The following is a 23135-nucleotide window of genomic DNA, read 5'->3' on the forward strand; positions in this document are numbered from 1 at the left end:
CGTCGGTCATGTAATAAATGAATGTAAAGAGTTGATAATGAAAATACACGTGTAATGGTAATTTGGATCTGTGCGGCTCTTAAAGTGACAGCGGGCTATATTTTATTTTACACTTGATTATTCATTTCTGCAGTAGGCTGTACCACGCTACATGAACCTTTTCATATAAACTGCAATAAATACAAAACTAAAATCAAACTTAAACTGAAATGAGATTAATAATAAATGGTATAGTGAATAAATGAAATAATCATACTGCTTGAGACTTGCATAAAAAAGATTAAGCACAGTTTGTTTAATTTGTATCTTTTTATTCTATTGTATTTGTTCCTTTGCTTTTTTATTACTGAAAGTTTAATTATTTTCAATAATTTTAAGGACAGTAGTATAATCACACATGTCTTGTGGACCCTTCAGAGCATACATTTATTTATCATTTTAACAGTTTGGAAACGGTGCGTAAATGTGAAAGTCCTTCAAAAATGTATTATACTGTTGCGCCCTCTATAGGACAGGCGACTAGTCGACGTCAAGCTTAAAGCGTCATTGCAGAGCACTGAAATCGATTAGTCTGTGCAACGCCTACTTTTACAGTATGTCCATTTAAAAACAGCGATCTGTCGTCGATGCTTGAGGCTTAGATCTTTATAATGATAGAGTTTGTCAAGATTAAATTTGTCCCGTTTCATTTATTCTATTCGTAAACACTGACATGTGCGAGTTTAGGGCCGTTCAGGACACCAGCGTTCTGGTGCAACAGGTTAAAATATAATTGCTTTTCAAAATGTAAGAATGTTCTGCACTCGAGGCAACTATATTGGACCTAGGTCAGACTGACTAAACAATCACAGAAAACTTGAACCATGTCATGTGAACTCAGAAAAAAAAATAATAAATAAATAAAATACTCAAAACAGCCCCAACTATAATGAATTAGTATTGTGAGAATTACAGTTTACACTTTAAAATTTAAAAGTTACAAAAAGCAGCTCTAATAACCTGAAAGACAAGGAAGTTTCTGGCCTTGATGAGGATTCCCAATTTCTCCAGTTCATCGCTGTATTCAGACAGACCCACCACTTTATTATTGATGCGGTACTCTGATGAGGAACCTACAAAAAACAAACAGAAAGCAGGAAAATTTATTTATAAGAACTTTCTGTTCTATGGCTGCACAGTTAATCATAAAATCGTCTACTCTTGTGGTCTGAAATACCCTACTTGTAGCATGTTTTTGAAGCAACTGAACAGTGCAGTCAATCACAAACATGTTAACTGTGTGTAATGCAGTGTAATGCATTATTTGAATTTTAGTTTTGATTTTAATTTCGCATTGCGCCGGGTGTATGATAGGGCCCAAAATCTTTACTGAAAAGCAGCAGGTGAAAAAAGAAGGCGAGGGAAAACATTCCCTGTGACTACTATGCAAGCCCTAGTACAGTATGACAAAATTTTCGCTGTATTTATGTAGAGCCAAACGTATCCCTTCTAGCCTTAAAGGGTTAGTTCACCGAAAAATGTCATCCCAATCCCGTAAGACCTCCGTTCATCTTCGGAACACAGTTCAAGATATTTTTGATTTAGTCCGAGAGCTTTCTGTCCCTCCATTGAAAATGTATGTACGGTATACTGTCCATGTCCAGAAAGGTAAGAAAAACATCATCAAAGTAGTTAGTCCATGTGACATCAGAGGGTCAGTTAGAATTTGTTGAAGCATCTAAAATACATTTTCGTCCAAAAATAACAAAAACTTCTACTTTATTCAGCAGTGTCTTCTCTTCGGGTCTGTTGTGAGCGCGTTCAAAACACTGCAGTTTAGTGATGTCCGGTTCGCGAACGAATCATTCGATATAACTGGTTCTTCTTGAACCAGTTCACCAAATCGAACTGAATCATTTGAAACGGTTCGTGTCTCCAATAAGCATTGATCCACAAATGACTTAAGCTGTTAACTTTTTTAACATAGCTGACACTCCCTCTGAGTTAAAACAAACCAATATCCCGGAGTAATTAATTTACTCAAACAGTACACTGACTGAACTGCTGTGAAGAGAGAACTGAAGATGAACACCGAGCCAAGCCAGATAACGAACGAAAGATTGACTCGTTCTCGTTTCTGTCGGCCGCGTCCGATTCGAGAACCGAGGAGCTGATGATACTGCGCATGTGTGATTCAGTGTGAAGCAGACCGACACACAGCGCCTCTGAACTGAACTGGTTCTTTTGGTGATTGATTCTGAACCGATTCTGTGCTAATGTTATGAGTGCAAGTAAACCGAAAGGCTTGAATTAAAAGTCAATCATCTCCATGACGTCATTACATCAAGTGCAAAAGAACCGGTGAACCATTTATTTCAACCGGTTTATTGAGTCAAACTGTCCGAAAGAACCGGTTTGCGGAAAAGAACCGTACTTCCCATCACTACTGGTGATCCGAAAATGAATTAACTGGTTCTTGACTCGAGAACGAGTCAATCTTTCAACGATTCAGTTCGATTTGGTGAACTGGTTCAAGAAGAACCGGTTAAATCATATCTTTCGTTCGCGAACCGGATATCACTACACTGCAGTGAAAGCACTCACAACAGACCCGGAAGAGAAGACAATGCTGAATAAAGTCGTAGTTTTTGTTATTTTTGGACCAAAATGTATTTTCGATGCTTCAAAAAATTCTAACTGACCTTCTGATGTCACATGGACTACTTTGATAATGTTTTTATTACCTTTTTATTACAGAAAGCTCTCGGACTAAATCTAAAATATCTTAAACTGTGTTCCGAATATGAACGGAGGTCTTAAGGATTTGGATTGACATGAGGGTGATTCATTATTGACATCATTTTCATTTTTGAGTGAACTAACCCTTTAACTGCACGTATGTGTCATATCCTGAGCTTTCCGTGCGTGTGCGCTGCGCCAAGGCATCATTTGACCCTACAGCTCCAAACTTGGTCCTAGTGTCATTTAGAGTTTAGCTCCAACCCTAATTATACACACTTGAACCAGCTCTTACTAGACACACTAGAATCTTCCAGATTAGCCCTCCAGGATGTAGTTTGGAGACCCCTGTCCTACAGTGTTGTTACTTTGCACATGCTTTTTGATCATTACAAATAATAGTGTAAAATTATTTTCTTAATAGGAGATATGCTGTCTCTCACATCATAGACATTATCAGTAGTTAAGTATGTGGTCCTGAAGAGGATCCTTTTCTTTTTTCTATAATTTGGACTTGACTTGGACTCAAAACTTTTGGACTTGACTTTGACTCGAACCTCTTTGGACTCGGTCTTGACTCGGTCTCGACTAGTCCTGGTCTTGGACTCGATAAAGCTGGACTTGACTACAGCTCTAACTTAAATCGCCTCCTGCTGGCATAAAATTAATTTCCATATACATACAGTATATGGGGCGGGGGAGTGCCACCACAAATAGAGTGCAAGGCTGTGGGAAACACTGTTTAGGTTTAAAAGTCAACATGCAGTGAGAGTAATTTATAAGAGTAGGAACTGTGAAAGGACAGCAGGGTGTAATTGTCTAAATGTAAATATCAGATGCTTTTACAGGATAAAGTAAAAAGGAGACTGACTGTGATCAAAGTGTACGTGATGCGTGTTCCTACAGAGCATTACTGTGATTTTATTTGTCTTTATTATCCGTTTAAGTTTTTGATCTAGAGATTTTAGCTATATTCAGTATGTAGCCTACATTGATTAACACATTTATTAAAACAAATTTATGTGAGATTTTTAACCAATTTTGTAAGGTTTGTGTCACCGTTGTTCTTAACAAACAGTACTGGTAATTACAAAAATCATTCTTTAGCTTTCTGTATTGGTTAGACCTCATAAGCTTTTTAGTAAATGTAACAACTGTTACTTTTTAGTAACAGTTACATTTAAGTAACAATTTAGTAATGCTTTTTTAAAGCATAAAAAATTAAGCTATTTTTAATGCTGTAATATAATTATAGCTGTTATCTTAAAAAAAAATTGTCAAGTGCTTCATAGTGTTTTTTATTCAGATACCCAATTAGTCAAAAAATATATAGTGCAAGCAAGTGAGCTGTTATCAAAGGCAAAGGAGGTAATTTTTGTTAATATGTGAATAAATGCTATTTAGTTTTTTTTTGTTTGTTATTTGTCCAAAAATTACAATAACATTTTTATTATAATTTTTTTTGACAATTTCCTAAAATATTTGTGTTTCGTCTCATGACAGGTGGTCTAATAAATTATTAAGCACTGTATGTTTTCATTGCATTCAGTTGGCACATTTGTTTTAAGGACATTGGGCAGAATGTGGAATAGTGTGATTTTGTCAGTAAAATTTAAATAAAATAAAAAAATGGGATTTTAATTGATAATCTGAAAAAAAAACTTGCAGATTATCAAAATAATCGTTAGTTGCAGCCCTTTGTAATTACGATTATTAATTACGATTATCACAATTTACATTTATTGATGTTTATACCATTGTTGGATGCAAAAGCATGCCGTATTGTTATATGAAAATAAACAAGCTGAAACCCTCTAACTAAAAACTTTTAGTGCTTTTCTATAGTATAATATAAATCGAACTGGTTTCTTCTTTATATTATAAAAAAAATTAAAATATGAGTGCTATCATAACGTTATACTAAAATATAAATAATGGTAATAAGATAACATGTAGAAAGAAAAAATTGCATATTAAGAATGCAGAATAACATAAGTCGACTTTTGAACAATAAATTACCGCTCTAAATAATTACTTAATTGTGGCAACCATAATTATAATCGTGTTTAAAAATTTTATTAATTGTGCAGCCCTTAAACACAGTAATAGAGATAAACTGATTGGGTCACATTCTGTTCCCTTCCTTTAAAAGCAGTGTGGTGTCGCCCCTCCTTAAAAGCCCAAACTCAACATCCAAATCAGTCAAATCATGTAATGTTGCTTCACAAAATGCAGTCTACTGTGCAACATGTTTTCTTTTTTACAAAAGAGTTATTAAAAGTGTCTTTAAAGGCCCAACCTATTAACATGCAGTTGCTTAAAGGGAAAGTTCACCCAAAAAATTACATTTTATGTTTATCTGCTTACCCCCAGGACACCCAAGATGTAGGTGACTGTTTCTTCAGTAGAACACAAACAGGGATTTTTTTAAACAAACCGTTGCAGTCTTTTAGTCTTTTAATGTAAGTGGATGGGAATCATGGCTAAACATAGAATAAAACAAACTAAAAAACATACACAAAGCCAAATTAAACCCTGCGGCTCGTGACAATACAATCTGTCTGTGTAAGAAACATCTATCATAGGTGTGATTGGCAAAGGACAAAAAAGCAGGAAACTATACGGTGCACTTACCATGACGTGGCGACAGCCCCCCCCCCCCCCCCCCCCCCCACAAACACACACACAGTGACATAATTTATATAGTATAATAATAAATTAATAAAAAATATTGTACTTGTTTTTTGTTTAAATGAATTTATAAATTAATTAATTAAAAAGGGAAGAAAAAATTAAATACACATCTAAATTAAATGATTGAACAAAAAAAATCATAAAAGGAGTAATGTGGGAAATATGCTTCAAAGACTGGGCAAAAATAGGGATGGATTCCAAAAAATCTGTCAATGATTGGGGGGGGGGGGGGGGGTGTTCGAGTTTACGATTTAAATTTTTACAGTTTTTTACTGTTTACTGTAACTGTTTAGTTAATTTTTGCTATTTAGTTTTTTTTTTACTATTAAAAAAAGGAAAGAAAAAACCTCCAGTACACTTCTGTATAGGGCTGGGCAATATGAGCAAAAATTCATATCTCTGTATTTTTTAGCTGATTTGCTGTATACTGTAGCCTATATATCTTGGTATTTTGTATTTGGATTAAACAAATAAAGTGAATGTAAGCATGTAGGCATATATTATGTGCAAAAAGAGTTAAAGTCACATTACATTTTAACATTGCAATCTAAAAAAAAAATATTAAAGCACAAGTTAAAGTTACTAAACTAAAAATGAAAATAATAAGAATCACAGACTAATTGAGTAAAAAGGCTATTTTGATTAACCCATTATACTGGTGCTATCATACAAATACACTTACCTGTAGGTTTAAAATTCTACATGTCACATTTATTGTCCAGCTACAAGTATTTCATCAAAATGTATACTTTAGACAGAGTTATTGCGCTCCTATTTCATTGAGCGCGGTCTGTTTGGAGCGCATGCGCGCAGCGGCGCTCTTTCTAAATGAAGTCTGTGGAGTTTAGCTGAGAATCGCTAAAGCTGAAACTCATGCACTTCTGACAGCAAAATGGAAATTTTCTATTGGATTTTAACATTTACAGAATATACCTGTGCAATGTAAGTCAAGCATTAAGGAAAACGGCACATCTCAAACACATTAAACAGCGCGTCTCTGTCAGCCTCACACGCAGCCTTTCTCTGTCAGAGCTTCTAACGGGGCGAGCGCGAGCCGCTTTGAACTGAAACTATAAACTATAGGCTACTAGGTGAGAAATAAACGCAGAAATTATTTAAATGCAAAACAAACAAAAAACGCTATGATTGGTTGAACTTTTCACCTTTATCTGTTGCTTGTTTTGAATACTGCGCGTGGACAGAGGCGTCACTAGATTTTTACGTAGTTTAGAGCAGTGGTTCCCAAACTTTTCCATTCTACGACCCACCTAGACAAGTGTAATCTATTTCACGACCCACCAAAATATATATATATAAAAAAAAATAAGAAAACGATTGACATTACTTTAAGCCTAATCTTAAAAGTTTGATGACAGAAATTAAGTATTTAATAAAAATAAAAAATTTTCACTACTAATATTTCAGTTTTAATTTTTGTTTACAGACGTTAAAATATGTAGTGTCCATAAAAACGTGAAGCAGGCTCACTCTAGTGAACTGTAATCTGCGCTGCTGTGTTTTGTTGCAGAAAATACATTCATGATCTTCCGTTTGTGTCGGCGAGAACGGAGCACAATCCAACACTTATTTAGAAAAGCATGAGAAGCAAAGCAGAGCTATCTAACACAGTTTTGAGATTAAAATAATTGTGAAATTGGTAAAAAATTATAATAAACAGATGTGTCTCATTTTAAATAATAATAAAAAATATATATTTATTTTTGTGATGGTTAAATAAATGTTCAGCAATATCTTCAAAAGACTTCTGAACTTTGGCAAATTTTTCTCTAAACAGAGATGATACATCAAGGAAATATTGCAAACTTTTGTACATTTTGTTACGTGGAAATGTTTAAATCTTGTAGTGTTACAATTAATCCTGCATTTGTGCCCTGCTTATGGAATTACATTTGTTTCAATAATAATGAACGAAACTTTATAAAACTGAACGTAACTTTTTCAGAAACTATCAAAAATATGCCATTACAAAAGAAGAAAAACACTATGAAAATGAAAAAAAATTAACTCAGTCGCACAAATTTAACAGGCTCTTCAAATATGCTTCATTCTTTGTTAATGTTTTTCAAAGATTCGTTTTCGCTAATCGTGGATTCTGAATTCATTGCTACAGATTTCGCTTACGTTTCGCAGTTTTTCGTTTGGTGTTTTGACACAAACATCTCATGGGGGTGGTGTTAACAGTGATCTACTCTGATTGGATAGTGAGCTTTTGATGGACAGGTGCTCTCTGACCGGGAAGTACAGACGCCACCCAGTGGCCTCTCTCGTCCTTCACTGTCGTCGCTCCTCTTTTGTATACTTCCTATCTCCTCCGGGGTTCTCGAGACCGGTGAGTGTTGCAGGTGTCGCTCATTTCCCAATCACTCCACGGCTCTCGGCCCCGCCCCACTCGTCACATTCGTGCAGCCCTAGACTGAACTGTGTGAGTGTGTGTGTGTGTTTTTATTGAAACGCAAATTTAGCTGCAGCCAAGTGACTTTGTGTGACCCACCTTGTTCCATTCTGTGACCCACAAGTGGGTCGCGACCCACAGTTTGAAAACCCCTGGTTTAGAGTTACAAATCGTACCAGCGTACTTTGAGGTCAAAATGCGTAGCCGGTACGCAAAATGCATACAGGTTGGCAGGTCTGCGTAGAATGCGTTCATGTCAAGTAAAGTTTTTGGGAAAAGCGCGTGGAATTGCGGCGAGCATTTGTAACCTTGCACGTAGAGACACTCTTCAGAGCGAAGATACACAGTTATCGGGAAACTCGACCCAGATCAGATTTAAGCATTCATTAAAGTGAATCGGTTCAAATGAGTCATTAGTGCGCAAATCGGACGTGTCGTTAGTGGACAGATATGCTCATATGCTCCGCACATATAACGTTACTCCCAAATATATTTTTAGGTCGCACAGATTAAATTTCAGGAGCATATGCGACAAAAATTTTGGCAATTTCGAGCCTTGTAGAAGCTGCTAAACTTTCAAGCTAGAAGTAAGCAATAACCAACATGGCGTTACTTTGCTAAATTAGCCCAGAATCGTTTAACATTAATGTTATGGAAGCATGACAAAAGTGATCAATAGATTGGTTAAATTTTACTAGACCTGCATATAAAAATGAAAGACAATATATTGGATATGCTTACATGAATCATCCGTGTTCACTGTCTTCGTCAGTCAACTGAAGCTGTTCACGTGTAGATGGTTGGGTGTGTTCGCATTCAGAACGGTGCGCGTACACTTTGAACTTCAATCGTGACAAATTATTGGACTACTTGCAGAGTGACACGACGACATGAATCAGAGGCACAAAAAACATTGACGGCAGTGAGCGGTCATTATGTTTACCAATACCCGATTTCCGGATTTTTACGGAAGAATCACACTGATCTATGCTCTGGGTGTCAGCATTTCGTCCCTGTGTAGATTTCAGGCCTCTTATCATCAGGAACAAGTGGATGTTTCACTTTTAATGGCATCCTGGATCTTAAATATCTTTCAAATACACAAACGGAGTCTTTTTGTGCCTGAACAATTTAAATAATGGCTAAAATTTTGCTGATATCTCGAAAATGGTATTGGTTACATTTAAGGCATCTAAAATGTTAAGGGATCTAAAATATGGTAATGCATAATAAGGCATTAATGTGTGCTTTAAAAGTACTAATAAGCCAATATGCTGTTATAATAATGTAATAATAGTGTATAGTGTAATAATAATAATAATAATAATAATATTATCAACAAATATTATTTTTGTCAATCATGCAGTCCTAGTGTCGACTACTAATTATGCAACTGTTAAATCACAACAAAGTGTGTGAAGTACCTATGATGATTCTGGAAAATGAAAGCTCCTGTCCATTGTCCTGCTGGTACATCATGGTTACAAATGCTCTGTTAGCTGCAGGTTTACCAACTGGAGCTCCATGAATCAAATCCTTCAGTGTTTTCACACGCAAGTTACTGGTCTTCTCGGCCAGAACAAAGCTGATAGCATCCATGAGATTTGATTTGCCTAAGGATAAAAAGTTTGCATTAGATAAACATCAAAAAACAACAACAACAAAAAAAAAAAAAACACACAGAATGCAAAATAACACACTGTTACAGAGAGTTAATTAGAACAACATGAGGGTAAGTTCTTAATGACATAATTTAGCTATTTGGGTGAACTAACCCTTTAAATCAAGCAGTTTTACGGTATTAAACATTATTATTAAATATTTAATTTAGAGTGATAGTTTGGTTTGCAGTTATCAAAGCTTAATTGTCATGAGTCAGGTTTTTCTTCCGTTTTCGCTCTCGCACGCTCTCACTCATTTACTCACACACACACCTTATTAGCTTATTATATTACTCTTTGTCTGTCCCGCTGACCTCTCTCTCTTCATGCACCTGTTTGTCATTGCAATCAGCGCTCGCGCTGATTTGCTATGACACCTGTTTCTACTTTGCCCTAAGTGTTCACCCTTTATCTGGTGTTTGCTCGGGTAGATTCTTGGTTGGATTATTGTTACATGTCATGCGTTTTGTCAGCAGTTACATCCTGTCTGTATTGAGAGGTACTCACCTATTCTTGTCTTGTCTGCCTGGAACAGTCTAGCCCCTAAGTTTTTGCTGTATTCTGCTGCTGTTGCTGCTGATTGTAGACCAATGTGGTTCTCTCACCCTGCCTGAGTTATCTACTCCTGAGCTTCGAGTCTGCTACAAGGGAGTCCTGTTCTGTTACTCATCGAGACAGGAGTCTTTCCGTTTGTTCAAGTTTCTATTTACCAGTTCTGTGTGCTGAAAAGACGGACTGCCTTTGTTATATATTTTTTCATTAAAGACTGTTATTCCTGTTATCTCTGCTTTTGGATCTTTCATTTACCAGCGTGACAGAATAATCCAACCAACATGGATCCAGCAGATGAGAGGCCTGTCCGGTCGGCGATCGAGATCCAGGGAGCTATGCTTGGCAAACATGAGCAGGAGTTGGCCGCCGCTCATCAGGCTGTTAAGAGTCTTTCAGCTCAGGTGGCTGATCTATCTGCCCGTTTACTTCACCTGCATCAGGAATCTGCCATGTCTCACAATCGTCAGCTGCCCTCTGAGCCACGAGTCAACAATCCCTCCTGTTATGCGGGTGAGCCTACGGAGTGCAGAGCTTTTCTCATCCAATGTGAAGTTGTCTTTTCCCTTCAGCCCCAGACGTATGCAGAGGATCGGGCCCGCATCGCTTATGTTCTCTCTCTCCTCACGGGACGAGCACGCGAGTGGGGTACGTCAGTTTGGGAAGCGCAATCTGCATGCTGCAGCAAGTACACTCTTTTCAAGGATGAGATGATCAAGGTCTTTGATAGATCCGTCTTCGGCAGCGAGGCATCACGTCTACTTGCTGTGCTACGTCAAGGCAGAAGATCTGTTGCAGATTTCGCGATAGAGTTCCGGACTCTGGCTACTACAAGTGAGTGGAATGATCCTGCACTAACTGCTCGCTTTCTTGAAGGGTTGAATGTAGACCTTAAGGAGGAGATCTACGCGCGGGGGTCGCCAACTCAGCTCGATCAACTTATCGACCTGGCCATCCGCCTTGACAAGTGTTTCGAGCAGAGGCGTCGAGTTCGTTCTCCACTTTTCACATCCTGTGATAACTTTCCTTCTGCTACTGCTTCTGTTCAGAACCAACCTGATGCTGTACCCATGCAGCTGGGGGCCGTACGCATCTCCCCGGAGGAAAGACAGCGGCGAATTATTAACCGTCTCTGCCTTTACTGTGGTACGGCGGGCCATTTCGCTTCATCCTGCAGTTTAAAAGCCAAAGCTCGCCAGTAGACGGAGGAGTACTGGTGAGCGCTTCTGTCATCTCCTCATCACCAAGGTCTCGAACCACTATATCCGCTGTTCTCCGTTGGGCTGGTTTTTCTGTTACCGGTCTTGCCCTCGTCGACTCGGGTGCGGAGGGCAATTTTATCGATGAGATGTGGGCTCGTGAGAACAAGATTCCCTTAGTTGATTTGACTGATGTCGCCACTGTCTTTGCCCTGGATGGCAGAGAGCTTTCTTCTGTTCGTCGTGTCACCAGTCCGGTTAGTCTCACTGTTTCCGGCAATCATCATGAGACAGTCTCATTTTATGTTTTTCAGTCTCCCTTTACCCCCATTGTTTTAGGTCATCCCTGGCTTATCCAACATAATCCTCACATTGATTGGGTTAAGGGGTCTATTCATTCATGGAGTTTAGCTTGTCATGTAAATTGTCTGGTTTCCGCTGTTTCTCCCGTGTCTTCTGTTCCTCTTTTCCAGGAGGAGCCTGATGATTTGTCTGGTGTCCCGGAGGAGTACCATGATCTGCGGGCGGTTTTCAGTCGTTCCCGGGCGGTATCCTTACCGCCTCACCGTCCGTATGACTGCTCTATCGAGCTCCTTCCTGGCACCACGCCCCCTCGCGGTAGACTGTACTCTCTTTCGGCGCCCGAACGAGAGGCTCTGGAAGGATATCTTGCAGAATCTCTCGATGCGGGGATCATTACTCCTTCTTCGTCTCCCGCCGGCGCTGGGTTTTTCTTTGTAAAGAAGAAGGATGGTTCTTTGCGTCCTTGTATCGATTATCGAGGGCTGAACGACATAACAGTCAAGAACCGTTATCCTTTGCCTCTTATGTCGTCGGCTTTTGAGATCCTACAGGGCGCAAGGGTTTTTACAAAATTAGACTTGCGCAACGCCTACCATTTAGTGCGTATCAAGGAGGGAGACGAGTGGAAGACCGCGTTCAACACTCCTGTCGGTCACTTTGAGTACCGGGTTCTACCTTTCGGTTTGGTCAACGCTCCCGCTGTATTTCAAGCATTAGTAAACGATGTCTTAAGAGACATGCTTAACGTTTTCGTGTTCGTTTACTTGGATGACATCTTAATTTTTTCACCCTCTCTCCAGGTACATGTTCAACACGTTCGCCGTGTCCTGCAGCGCTTATTAGAGAATCGCCTATTCGTCAAGGCTGAGAAATGCGTTTTTCATGCCCAATCGGTTACTTTTCTCGGTTCGGTCGTTTCAGCGGAGGGGATTAGTATGGACCCTGACAAGGTTCGAGCAGTTCTTGATTGGGCTGTTCCCGATTCTCGAGTCGCACTCCAGCGATTTCTGGGGTTTGCGAATTTTTACCGGCGCTTTATTCGTAACTTTAGCCAGGTTGCCGCCCCTCTTACCGCTCTCACTTCGTCCAAGTCCAAATTTGCTTGGTCTGAGACTGCTCAGGATGCGTTTGACCGTCTTAAGATGCTTTTTACGTCTGCGCCCATCCTGATCACTCCTGATCCAGAACGTCAGTTTATTGTTGAGGTCGATGCCTCCGAAATTGGGATAGGAGCTGTCTTGTCGCAACGCTCCTCCCAGGATGACAAGGTTCATCCTTGCGCATTTTACTCCCACCGTCTTTCGCCCGCGGAGCGCAACTATGACGTGGGTAATCGAGAACTCTTGGCTATCCGTCTGGCGCTAGGTGAGTGGCGACACTGGCTTGAGGGAGCCAGTGTACCATTCATTGTTTGGACGGATCACCGCAACCTGGAGTACATTCGCTCTGCTAAACGTCTTAACGCTCGTCAGGCCCGCTGGGCATTATTTTTTGATCGCTTTGATTTTTCCATTTCATTTAGACCCGGTTCTAAGAACCTCAAGCCTGACGCCCTTTCTCGGCAGTTTGACTCATCAGAGGGTGCCTCGACCGATGAGAGGATTTTACCTCAGCACTGTGTGGTCGGGGCAGCCGTCTGGGGAGTGGAACAAGCGGTCAGGCGTGCTCTTTCTCACACTGCAAGACCGCCCCGCGCTCCTGAGGGAACTTTGTTTGTACCCGAGGCTGCTCGTTCGACGGTTCTTCGCTGGGGTCATTCTTCTAAATTAGTCGCGCATCCCGGAGTTAGAGGTACTTTAGCGGCCATCCGCCAGAGATTTTGGTGGCCTACTCGTGAGCGCGATATTCGTCGTTTTGTTGCTTCTTGTTCTATCTGCGCTCAGACTAAGTCTAGTAATAATCCTCCGGCGGGTCTTCTCAGACCTCTTCCCGTTCCTTCGCGTCCCTGGTCGCATATTGCGTTGGATTTTGTTACCGGGCTTCCCCCTTCGTCTGGCAATACGGTCATTCTCACCGTCGTGGACCGTTTTTCTAAGGCTGCGCATTTTATTCCGCTCCCTAAATTACCGTCGGCTCAGGAGACCGCACAGATTATGGTGGATCACGTTTTCAAGATCCATGGTCTTCCTTCGGACATTGTGTCTGACAGAGGTCCGCAATTTACTTCTCTGTTCTGGAGGGAGTTCTGTCGCCAGATAGGGGCTTCCCCCAGTCTGTCGTCAGGATTCCATCCACAGACCAATGGGCAAGCCGAGAGGACCAATCAGATTCTTGGTCGCATGCTGCGTAGTCTTACCTCTCAGAATCCCGCGTCTTGGTGCGAGCAGTTACCATGGGCCGAATATGCTCATAATTCTCTCCCATCGTCCGCCACTGGGTTATCCCCGTTTGAGGGTTGCCTTGGCTTCCAACCGCCTGTTTTCTCCGCCCAGGAGTCTCAGGCCTCGGTTCCGTCCGTCGAGGCTTTTATTCAGAGATGTAAGCGTACCTGGAGGAGGGTGAGATCTGCCTTATGTCAGACTAGGGAACGTACTCGTCGTGCCGCTAATCGCCGCAGGGTGAGATCTCCCAGATATTTTTGCGGTCAGAGGGTGTGGTTATCCACCCGCAATTTGCCTATTCAGGAGACGTCTCGCAAGCTCATGCCTCGTTTTATTGGACCCTTTTCTATTGTTAAGGTCATCAGTCCAGTCGCTGTAAAGCTAAGACTGTCTGGTCAGATGCGCCGTGTTCATCCGGTTTTTCACGTGTCTTGCATTAAACCCGTTATTCGTGCGCCCGCACGTCCCTCCGTTCCCCCTCCTCCTATTGACGAGGGGGCCTCCATTTACAGAGTTCGAAGGCTACTCGACGTTCGTCCCCGGGGGCGTGGTCACCAGTTTTTGGTGGACTGGGAGGGGTATGGTCCTGAGGAGAGGCGGTGGATTCCAGCCCGGGATGTCCTGGACCGCTCGCTGATTGACGACTTCTACCGGTCCCGTCAGGCTCCTTCCTCGAGCGCCTAGTGGCGCTCGTTGAGGGAGGGGTACTGTCATGAGTCAGGTTTTTCTTCCGTTTTCGCTCTCGCACGCTCTCACTCATTTACTCACACACACACCTTATTAGCTTATTATATTACTCTTTGTCTGTCCCGCTGACCTCTCTCTCTTCATGCACCTGTTTGTCATTGCAATCAGCGCTCGCGCTGATTTGCTATGACACCTGTTTCTACTTTGCCCTAAGTGTTCACCCTTTATCTGGTGTTTGCTCGGGTAGATTCTTGGTTGGATTATTGTTACATGTCATGCGTTTTGTCAGCAGTTACATCCTGTCTGTATTGAGAGGTACTCACCTATTCTTGTCTTGTCTGCCTGGAACAGTCTAGCCCCTAAGTTTTTGCTGTATTCTGCTGCTGTTGCTGCTGATTGTAGACCAATGTGGTTCTCTCACCCTGCCTGAGTTATCTACTCCTGAGCTTCGAGTCTGCTACAAGGGAGTCCTGTTCTGTTACTCATCGAGACAGGAGTCTTTCCGTTTGTTCAAGTTTCTATTTACCAGTTCTGTGTGCTGAAAAGACGGACTGCCTTTGTTATATATTTTTTCATTAAAGACTGTTATTCCTGTTATCTCTGCTTTTGGATCTTTCATTTACCAGCGTGACATTAATCTAGCTAAGGACTGTTTTGAGAGATTACCGGTCAAAAGTTTTTGAATGGTAATGTTAAGATTTTTAATGTTTTTTTTTTCTCTTCTGCTCACCAATCCTGCATTTATTTGATCCAAAATACAGCAAAAGCAGTATTATTTAGCATTATTTTAATCATTAAAAATAACTGCTTTCTATTTGAATATATTTTAAAATGTAATTTATTCTTGTGATCAAAGCTGTATTTTCTCCAGTCTTCAGTGTCACATGATCTTCAGAAATCAGAATAATATACTGATTTGCTGCTCAAGAAACATTTCTTCTTCTTATTATTATTATTATTATCAATATTTAAAACAGTTGAGTAATTTTTTTCAGGATTCTTTGATGAATATGAATATTCAGAGATCAGAATTTATCTGACATAAAAAGCTTTTGTAACATTATACGCAATACCATTCAAAAGCTTGGAGTCAATATAATTTTTTATTTTTATTGGGGTGGGGGGTTGTTGTAGAAATTAATACTTCTATTTAGCAAGGATGCTTTAAATTGACAAAGACATTTAATGTTACAAAAGATTTATATTTCAGATAAATGCTGATCTTCTGAACTTTCTATTATCAAAGAAACTTAAAAGATTATATTCAGCTGTTTTTAACATAATAATATGCGAACAAAATGTCACTGTTTTTGCTGTACATTGGATCAAATACATGCAGGCTTGATGAGCAGAAGATACTTCTTTAAAAACAATTAAAGTTTTGTATGTTTATTCCTTTTTTCTTTTCTTTTTTTTTTAAAGCCATGTTAGAATCAGGGATATTTACATGACAAACACAAGTTCAGCACCATAATCTATAACATTTTTTAATTATAATATAAAACATTTTCAGATCAAGTTAGGTTTATTTGGATAATTTATAAAATATAGCTTTACAGTAATAAACAACGTCAGGAAAAAAGTCATTGTGGCAAGGTTCTTCAAAATCTCAAATCGGTCATTTAAAACATAATTACAAAGTGAATTTCATTGACAAAGCAGTTCTACGGTTAGTCTCTTTACAGTAATAGCACGGTGTGATCGCTCCACTATAGATGGGTCAAGTTTTGCATGATTTGAATTTAAGGGAGGTTTAATTAGGGAACACATATTCTCTATTAAGTAAAACTTTTACATTAGTAAGCTCCTAATTTGCTGCTTATTGATCGTAAGGTAGTTGTTGTAGTAGTCATGTTTAGATATTGGGTAGTGCTAAAGGATACAGAATATCGCCATGCAAAATAACGCATTAATATGTACTTTATAATCAGCCAATACCCTAGTAACATGCATGCCAATAAACAACTAGTAAATAGTGTTCCCTAAAGTTAGCGAATTTGCTTTTCTTTATTTACTTTGACTTTATTCGCTTTTACTTTTCTTAATGTTTAAGTATTTTCAAAATCAGATACTTTGTGTACTTTTTTCCCCACTAGTGTTGATAAATTTTAAGAATTTGGCATGACAAATATGACATATCAAACATAACATTTTATACACGCACTTAACGTAACGTTACCTCACCCTCATTCGAATGTTAAATATTAATGAATGCGTTAGTGTTGTTTCTATTATAACAACTGTGATTATCGGTCACAGCATTTATTAAAAGAGTTATTATTATAAGCCAACACACTTACCTGATCCATTCGGCCCAATAATCGCTGTAAACTTGTGGAAAGGCCCGATTATTTGTCTGCCTTTGTAAGACTTAAAGTTTTCTATCTCTATTAACTTTAAGTAACCCATGGTGAATTGTTTATTCCAAAGAGTTTAATAACAACGAAATCTTGAAAATGTTCAGACCGCCCTCCGACTGCTAACACAAAAAAAGAGAGCGGGCTAACATTAATCTTAGCTCGGGGCACGACAAATACAATCAACGACAGACTAATATTTTTTTATAGAATAGCCTGCACTTCTTAGCAGAAAAAAAATATATCTTATTGATATATCATTGTGTTAATCGTTATAATAAAAGTAAATGAAGCGGACATAGAGGCCTGCTACAGCGCGCGCGCGCAATAACTGTTCCATAAACAACACATTTCGCGAGATCGTACGTCTTCTTCTTCTTCTTCAGTGGATCACTGGCGCGTCGCATACCAACTTTTTAGGTGCATTCTGCCTCCTCCTGTGCTGGAGTGGGAAGTTTGTGTGTTTGCTTTTGTTTTCAATGCAGATGAACAAGACAAGTATCATTTAAACAAACAAATAAATAAAGTATATATAATATATATATATATATAATTTATTTACAAAAAAATATATATGTATATATATATATATATATATATATATATATATATATATATATAGTGTGTGTGTGTGTGTGTGTGTGTATATATATATATATATATATATATATATTATTTTTTTTTTTCAATGGTGGAAAGTAGTTACAAATAAAGTCTCTTTTTTACACTTTTGAACACAGAAAAAGGAGGTTTTGTCTTCATACATTTGCATATATTAATTAAAAAAAGCCCAGAATCAACATTCCATTAATGAAAAGTTAATTATTTTTATCATCCAACAGTATTCCAAACATAATATGTTATCTAGCAAAAGCAGGCATCAAGTGAATCTGTTTCTAACCAACAATACATTTTCCCAGAGAATACGAGTACACACATGATGATATCTAGATTATATACTTAAGTCCACAGTTCTTAATAAATTTTAAAACTTTAGAATTTCATGGAATTCATGACTTTGTCAACACTTGCTATAAATAAAGAAATAGATGCATTGGAAGGAAAAAAGATATCTACTTGTGTTAGTGTGAAAAATACCACTCATAAGAAATGAAAAAGTGAGAACACAAGTTTCTGTGACACCACAATGTCAACAATATCCACAATGGAGAACAAATGCAAACACACACATATATACACACAACACAGATCAGATAATAATGTGTCATAATTGCAAATAAATAAATAAATACTTTAATACAAAAAAAGCTACTTTTTGTCATTAATGTTACAATAATGATGTCATAATGTCTAAACAAATCTTAATTGAATAACTATAAACTTAAAAAATAGCAAATTCTCCTAAAACTACACAAAGGTAGAGAAAACAAAATAACGTTAGAAAATGAGTTGTGCCCAATTATTCATAACCTTGAATGATTATATAATAAATAATTATATTAATAATAAATATGGTTAAAGAAGGCTGATATCAGGGTTTGGCAAGAGAGGACCCAGATGCAGAATTAACAGGGGACTAAAAGAAAATGGGAAGTGACCAAAACTAAGCAAGCCAGAGGCGACAGCGGCAAGGAACCGAAACTCCATCAGTGACAGAATGGAGAAAAAAACCTTGGGAGAAACCAGGCTCAGTTGGGCGGCCAGTTCTCCTCTGACCAGACAAAACCAGATGTTCAATTCCAGGCTGCAGCAAAGTCAGATTGAAGAATCATCTGTTTCCTGTGGTCTTGTCCTGGTGGTCCTCTGAGACAAGGTCTTTACAGGGGATCTGTATCTGGGGCTCTAGTTGTGCTGGTCTCCGCTGTCTTTCAGGGCTGTAGAGGTCCTTTCTAGGTGCTGATCCACCATCTGGTCTGGATACGTACTAGTGTTGTCACGATACCAAAATTATTGTTTCGATACCGATACCTAGTCAAGAATTGCGATTCCGATACTTTTTCGATACTTTTCCTGAAAAGGGAAAATACACTCTCAAATATCATTGCTGTGGTTTATTTGAAAACCGGGACAACATTCTAATCATATAACACACTAATAAATGAACATATGAACAGCAGATATATTTAACATTTGAACAAAATATGAAATATCAAAATATAAAAAATAAATTAGAGCAATGACATTCAAGGTAAAGAAAGAATAAATTTAGCAGCATTATCTCAGTTATCATAAGAAACATAAGTAATACATTTATCTTGTCTCTGAACTTTGAATAAAAATATGAACAGCGATTATATTAAACAATGTTTCTGAACTCAGAAGATTAAATGTAAAAAGATAAATGATATCAATTTAAGCAATGGCATTCAAGTTAAAAAAAATAATCAAATACAATTTAGCAGCAATATCTCAGAAATTGTAACTTATTCTGTCAGTTGTGCAACTTTTTCTTTCAGAGGAGAAAACTCAGCCAGTGAGCTTTAATGAGCGTCATCTTTATTGAGCGTCATCTTTTTCTACCAGTTGTGGACCGGCGGCCACAGTATCACTCGTGCTCGCACATGCAGCCTAGTGATGCGCGGGTCGGGTTTTTTCCAACCCGCGGGTCCCGCTTTTATGAAATTATTTGGCCCGCCCCAGCCCGCAAATAAAGTAACATTTCTTTTCTCATTTCTCGTTCACTGAAGTTCCTCCCTCCACAGCAGCGCGCGAGCACGGCACTATTAAACACAGCCGTCCATAGGGAGGCACTGGAAGCATGCATTGCACACACCAACATGAAATACGTCTCTTACAAATCTGGAACGCAGTCATTCTTTGAAGTATCGATACTAATAAATTTAGGAATCGTGAGTCTTTAATTTCCGAGAATCGGTGAAGTATCAATTTGAAGTATCGGTGCACCATGCAACACTAATACGTACTGGATACGGGTGACTGCAGTGACCCTCTGATCTGGATACAGACTGGATCTGGTGGCTACGGTGACCACCTACGGTGAGCACTTTTTAACCCGTAGTAACTCTCGCATGGAGAGTTGGTGTCCTCGACCTGCACACACACTTGCACACACATACTCGGAGCCAAGAGAATTAAGCATAAAACAATAAATAAAAACACAACAGGGCACCACAAAGGGGTCATATTCACAGCATCACCACACTACATAGCTACAAAATGAATGCACACTGCAATATACTCTTGCTTAACTTTGGGCTGTATTTAATGGCTGCAGAACATGGACTCTAGCTTACACACCTATATTACAACAAATCACATGCCATATTTCACTCATCCACATACCTGAGAGTAAACAGAGGGAAATTAAAATGACCTGAACCACACGACTCCACCAGAGAAGGCCAACGAAACAAGCCAGAGGTAACCAGAAATGGCTATACGCACCCTCAGCCATTTGTGCGTTCTGCTTTGATTAGAAGCGCAATCATGGTAATGATTAATCAGCTGGTTACTTAACACTGCTCATCAGTAGAGCAGATTATTCCTGTTTACCGTCAGGGGGTTTAAAGAGAATAGTCCTATTCGGCTACAATCCACCCCACCTATTTGGATCGTCACCCGACGATGAACCACCTACCCATAAATCTCAGCTCCAAGGTCTAAAAAGTAAAATGGGGTTAGGCACAATTATCTGAGAATTCATAGCTCCTCTCTCCCTACCCAGCACTGATATGGGCAGATGATGAAGGTTAGCATGTTGTCCAGCAGTAGTACGAGTGGTCCTCCTCAATCCATTATCCCCCAACACTGAGGTGGGTTGAGAAACTACAGCCACAGGTTGTTTGGACTCGATGGTACCATAATTCAATTGGCTTGGGGGCGAAATTGCAGGGGTGGTAGATGTTCCCAAAACAGGGGTCATAGGTGCTAGTCCGGCTTGAGCGACAAAAGGCCCGGACACCAGGACCCAGCCATCTTCCAACTCTTCCTCTTCACCCCCCAGGGTTAGCCCAGCCTCCACTTGACCACCAGCCACCAAACCTCTCTCTGGGCTCCAAGTGGCGATGTAATTCAGCAACGTGCAATGTACATGCTTGATCTTAGTTCATGGGCTGGTGCAATAGTGTACACTGCTCTCCTTTCAGTGTGGGCTTTAAGCGCTTCGTAAAAGGACAGTATTCCAGATCTTGGATCTTATTGTGGCCTCAAATAGAGTGGCCACACAGTAGTACCAATTGTCCCTCCTTCAGGGGACATCCTTGCACATGACGGTCATGGTTTCTCTTACAGGAGTCTGCCGCCGCCCTCGTTCGACATCTTGCCCCCTCAAATGCCATCTGAAGTTGAAAAATCAACAGGCAGCTTGGGATCTTGGCCAAACATCAACTAAAAAGGGGACTTGCCCGTGGATTAATGAGGAGTAGTATTGTAGCAGAAAAGCAACTGAGGGAGGCAAGCCGTCTAATCCCTCGTCCTCGTTACAGGCAGAGTTTGCAAAAGATTATGCAGGGTTCGGTTAAACTGTTCACACTGCCCAGGGACAGCAGGATAATACGGGGTAGTTTGTGACTTGGAGACCCAGTATAGGCCACACAACTGCTGAATTAAAGATCTCTCAAAACTTTGTCCCTGGTCCGAGTGCAGCTGGCTTGATACCCCAAATTTATAGAATCACTCTGTGACCAGAACTTGAGTCACCATGGAAGCACGTTGGTCCTGGGTAGGGACAGCCTGCGTGAATTTCAAGAACACGTCTTTCATAATAAGCACATTTTCCATACCATTATGAGCCTGCTCAAGAAGGGTGTAATCAATAGCCAGTGTTTCGTTTGGTCATGCAGCAAGGAGATGGTTCATAAAGGTACGCACCACTGGCTGGGAATCCTTGGAAACCTGGCATCGATCACACTCCTGACAACACTGCTTCACCTCTGATGACATGCCCGGCCAGTAACACTGCTGGGGAACCAGCTCTAGACTTTGTTCCACGCCCTGATGTCCATGCACCTGGTGCAGCTGAGTGAGCACTTCTCTGGACTTCACTGGACTTGATGCAATGACCCCAGCTCTGGATGGCCCTCCACCGTTCCACTTTCAGCAGGTTCCACCTGGACTTAATGCAATGGCCTCAGCTCTAGGTGGATCTCAACCATTCTACTTTCAGCAGGATCCACATATTGTCGTGAGAAGGTATCTGCATTTTGGTTAACTTTGCCAGATCGGTACTTGATGACATAGTCAAACACAACTGGTGCTGTAATGAGCTTCCTTTTTAGGCCCTCAAAGCTGTCATCACAATCCTGATGGTCACTGCCTTGATTTTCTCCAGATCTGTGGACACCCCAGCTCTAGAGATTACATGCCCCAAGTAAAATACCCCCTGTTTGAAAAAGGAGCACTTCTCCAGCTTTGCTTTCAGGCCTTCGTGTTTAACCCGTGCCAGCAATCCTTCTAGTCATTGTAGGTGTTCTGAAACAGAGGGGGAATACACAATGACAACATCCAAGTACAATAAAAAAGTGTGGCAATGCTGGGCCCCAAACATCCTCTCCATCAGCCTCTGAAAAGTACTTTGGGCATTGCACAGGCCAAAGGCCATCCTATTCCACTCGAATAGGACAAAAAGGGTACAGAAGGCAGTATTTGGCTTATCTTGTTCGGTAACCGGGACCTGATTATACCCACTAGCCAAATCCATTGTTGTAAACCACTGAGCACCAGAGAGGGCATCGAGAGACTCTTCAATTCTTGGGAGGGGGAAGGCATCTTTCCTGGTCTTCCCATTCAGTTGACGGTAAACCACATACATTCTGAGGCTACCATCCTTCTTCACTAATATGATGGGGGAGGCATAGGGGCTACTACTCTCCCGGATGATTTGTGCCTCTAACAGCTGATTAATATGGGCCTTAACTGTTTCATACTCTGAAAGGGGAATACAGCAATACCTCTGCCTAACTGGGATCTCATCAAGTAGAAGGATATCATGAGAAATTCAATTTGGTACAACACAAATCAGAACTATATTTATATCAATCGTACATCATGCTGATCTTGTTCAGAAAGAGGTGACAGATCAAGAGCTTCTATCATATCCTGGATAGCAGAAGCTTCCCGGAAAACACAGTTGCGGTAGCAGCCCTAACCTCTTTTACCTCAGGCTGGTAGACTAACAACACTGGTTGTAGTAAGAGTACCAATTACAGTGCGGGGATATAGTACAATATCTGTAGTTCCCACATTAACTACCAGAATGTATACTGTACTATCAATCACCCCAACCAATGATGTAGAGGCCAACAACCCAGCCG

At 40.0% G+C, this 23135-nt stretch overlaps 1 protein-coding gene across 1 annotated transcript in view; it reads right to left on the reverse strand.

Moving 5' to 3' along the window:
• The window catches only part of LOC132129673 (structural maintenance of chromosomes protein 1A-like), a 79370-nt gene extending 62127 nt beyond the window's left edge, over window positions 1-17243 (reverse strand). The window contains exons 1-3 of the mRNA XM_059541325.1: window positions 16846-17243; window positions 9250-9438; window positions 1000-1112 (exon numbers count right to left, since the gene is read on the reverse strand). Coding sequence (XP_059397308.1) covers window positions 1000-1112; window positions 9250-9438; window positions 16846-16954 — 411 coding nt within the window. The 5' untranslated portion in view covers window positions 16955-17243. The remainder of the gene's footprint in view (window positions 1-999; window positions 1113-9249; window positions 9439-16845) is intronic.
• Between the last annotated feature and the right edge of the window lie 5892 nt (window positions 17244-23135).

The sequence above is a fragment of the Carassius carassius genome, chromosome 46, assembly GCF_963082965.1.
Source record: "Carassius carassius chromosome 46, fCarCar2.1, whole genome shotgun sequence".
Taxonomy (NCBI): Eukaryota; Metazoa; Chordata; class Actinopteri; order Cypriniformes; family Cyprinidae; genus Carassius; species Carassius carassius.